At 45.5% G+C, this 3,446-nt stretch overlaps 1 protein-coding gene across 1 annotated transcript; it reads right to left on the minus strand.

Moving 5' to 3' along the window:
- Positions 1–760: 760 nt before the first annotated feature.
- On the minus strand, positions 761–3,098 carry LOC111037559 (fork head domain transcription factor slp1-like). The gene has a single exon (XM_022320207.1). The coding sequence runs from the start codon at positions 2,863–2,865 to the stop codon at positions 1,669–1,671; it is 1,197 nt and encodes a 398-aa protein (XP_022175899.1). The 5' UTR covers positions 2,866–3,098; the 3' UTR covers positions 761–1,668.
- Positions 3,099–3,446: the final 348 nt, after the last annotated feature.

The following is a 3,446-nucleotide window of genomic DNA, read 5'->3' on the forward strand; positions in this document are numbered from 1 at the left end:
TAATATTTATTATATATATATATATATATGTATATAGGAACACTCGCCGTAATCCGTTTGAGGGATTGTAATACGCGCGCGCGCCCATTCATTGCCAGTTATTAGCGTTAGTTTATCTGCGTCGAAATTTGATCTTTTTGTGTGCTCGTTGAGTGTACACACACACACAAACACACACACACACACACACACACACCAATATCACGTACAATAGTAATATACTGACAAGGCAGACACACAAGCTCGAATCTTTCAAATTTATTATCCGCAAACAACGCGGGTCAAACAGAATAATACGCTCTGACGCGGATCTTCGCCGAATATTATTGTTATGTTTCTTTTTTTCGTAAATCCGGACGCGTATAATTTTATTCGATATTTGTTTGATAGATATACGCGACCTCTCATTATTAAATGTTGAAAATAAATAAAAAATAGTAAATAAATACATCCAATTCGTTTATCGTAATAAAATATCGTTTATTATATTAATAATAATAATATTATGTATAGGTATATATATATATATAGGTACCTATTATAACGACAACAATTAAATAAAAATAATATACAATAATAATATTGAGTATACACATAATAATAATATATTCATAAATAATTATTATATTACAATATAATATAATAACTGAGTATATAGCTGAGTACATAATGTATAAAATATAATATATAAATACCATTATTATTGATATTTTTTAACGATGCCATCGAATATCGAACTTGCAACGTATATGTATAACATATAATAATAATAATAATAATAATTATATTACAATATTTGTTCAACAATCGAAATGCACCTATTTCCTAAAACATAAATAGGTAGGTGGTTTACTGTATATACCTATATACTTTTTCTAGATAGTATATATATATATATTATATAGTTGGCCTTTTACGGTACACGTTTATAATTGTTTTAAGGCACACTGTGACATGCTTATTACGAATATAAACACGCAATAATATAACTATACATAGTAATAATTTAATATATAGGAAACATATTTATAAGCATCGCGCAAACCCTATCTCTGTATTTCGATATAAACATAATGTACCTAAATGTACTCGCGTATACGTATATATATATATATATATATATATAGACCGATCTCGTGTGACTAGTGACGTATAGACATATAACATATATATATTGTGATATTTGTATCGTGTAAAGTGCAGAGGTGAAAAAAAATCCAAAACAATGAATTTGAGAATCTAAATAATGCCCTCTCAGTGTATTATTTTTACGAGTTAATTACGAAACAAATATTGTAACGTTGACATAGTATACACAATACGCGGTACACGAATATCTATATATGTCATACGTGTATACGTCGCGATTACAGTAATATTATGTACAAATAATATAATTGATAATATAATAAAATAGTTTTTTTTTCGGGAGAGATCAAAACTATACAAAACGAAACAAAAAATAAAACAGTGTGCGGCCCGGCACGACGGCAGGTCGAATGGCCGGAGCGACCGTCCAAATCGCATTCATCACAATAATAATAATAATAATAATAATAATAATAATAATATGTACACAATGACGTGCGCAATACACTTTAGGGTAACTTTGAAAAAAAAAATTCATTTTTCTCTCTTACATCGCTCGCGGTCAATACTAGGTATACACTACTGCTGCTGCAGATGATGGTGTCTGTTCATGGTGGCTTGGAGCAGGGCGCCGGCGGCCGCGGGGTGCATGACGGCCGTGGGCCTCTTGGGCGGCACCTGCAGCGTGGGCCTGAGCAGCTGACTGATCGAGTAACCGGTCGAGGTGGCGGGCGGCGACGGCGACGGCCGCTGCTGGTACGCGCCGGTGGACGTCGCGACGGACGGCGGCCAGAAGTACTGGTGCAGGTAGTCGAAGCCGGCCGCGGCGGCTGCCGCGGACGGGTAGTCGGCCACGCCGGGCCAGCCGGACGCGCCGACCGCAGGGTGGTGCGGCGGCCCGCCGCGGTGATGATAGAAGGCGGCCGCGGCGGCAGCGGCTGCGGCGGCCGCGTGGTGGTGATGGTGATGGTGATGGTGTGGCGACGGCGGCATGACCACGCCGTGCGGCGGCATCGGTGGACGGTACGCGATGCGGTGCCGGGACGATTGCGTGGACCGTCGGCGCAGCTTGCCGGTGGTGCCGCCGATGTACACATCGCTGCTGTTGGGGTCGATCATCCAGTAGTTGCCCTTGCCCGGGTCGTCGAAGCTCCGCGGTATCTTGACGAAACACTTGTTCAGCGAAAGGTTGTGCCGGATGCTGTTCTGCCATGCGGGCGTGTTCATCCGGTAGAACGGGAACTTGTTCATGATGTACTCGTAGATGCCGCTGAGCGTGAGCCGCTTCTGCGGGCTTTCCGATATGGCCATCATGATCAGAGCGTTGTAACTGTAATTGGGCTTTTTGTTTTTGTCGTCCACCGGAGTCGTTGTGGCCGCGTCGTCCTTGGCCTTGCAGGGGCTGTCCCGTTGCGGTGACTTGTCACCCTTCGGCAGGTCGTCGTCGTCTTCCTCTTCCGGTTTGATTTCGACGGTGGCCGGTGACGTAGGATGCGGACGCCTGTTGTGGTGTTGGTGGTGATGTCCGCCGCGGTGATGGCGGTGCACGTCACCGGGAGTCGTCGGAGGCGAAGGGCTGCCGCCCGGCCGAGTGCTGTAGTCGACCGGGGCGCACAGACAGTCATCGCCACTGCAGTCGCTGGCCTCACTGCCGGTGGTGAACGACCGAGATGTCGACGGTCCGGGGCTCTTGCAGTCCCTCTCGTCGTCTACATCCAGGCGGCCCAATATGTGGTTGATGGTGAAACTGGGTCCGTTCAGCGATTTGGTCACCATTTTTAGAGGATGGGACTAAAAACACAAAATCACAAGTAACGTGAGCGAGTCGATAGAAAATATAAAACGATAATGACGAGCGGCGGATAGTGTCATGTGCGCGCACGCGATCAGAGCGGCGGCGTCGAGCAAACGATACGGACCAAAACGACGTTATGGTTTGGAAATAAAAATCGTGCGATGCGATGCGAAGGGCGCGCGTGCGAACGAAACGTGCAGTGTCAGAAGACTGATCGTCGTCGACGATGTGGTCGCCGCCGTGCCGGAGCGCAATCCCGGTGGCGGCGGCGGCGGCGGCTACGCCCGCCCGCCCCCGACCAATGGCAGCGGTGCCACGCCCAGCGTCGACGGCTGCGGTGGTGCGTCGCTCGGCGCTGCCGTCGTCCGGACACCATTTGTCGCAGCTGCGCCCCCTTTTTCAGCGGTGAGTATTGTATTATATCGCGCATTATAATATATTATTATTGTCATTCGTATTGTGTTTATTATTATTATTATTATTATTATTATCCCTTCTCCTTTTTATATGTTTTCTGTTTTTTTAACTGCCCCCCCCCCGCGCCTGCCCTCTCACCCCGCAC

The sequence above is a fragment of the Myzus persicae genome, unplaced genomic scaffold, assembly GCF_001856785.1.
Source record: "Myzus persicae strain clone G006 unplaced genomic scaffold, MPER_G0061.0, whole genome shotgun sequence".
Lineage (NCBI taxonomy): Eukaryota > Metazoa > Arthropoda > Insecta > Hemiptera > Aphididae > Myzus > Myzus persicae.

Coding starts and splice junctions, on each gene's coding strand:
- LOC111037559 (XM_022320207.1), bottom strand. CDS start 2,865: ATGGTGACCAAATCGCTGAACGGACCCAGTTTCACCATCAACCACATA.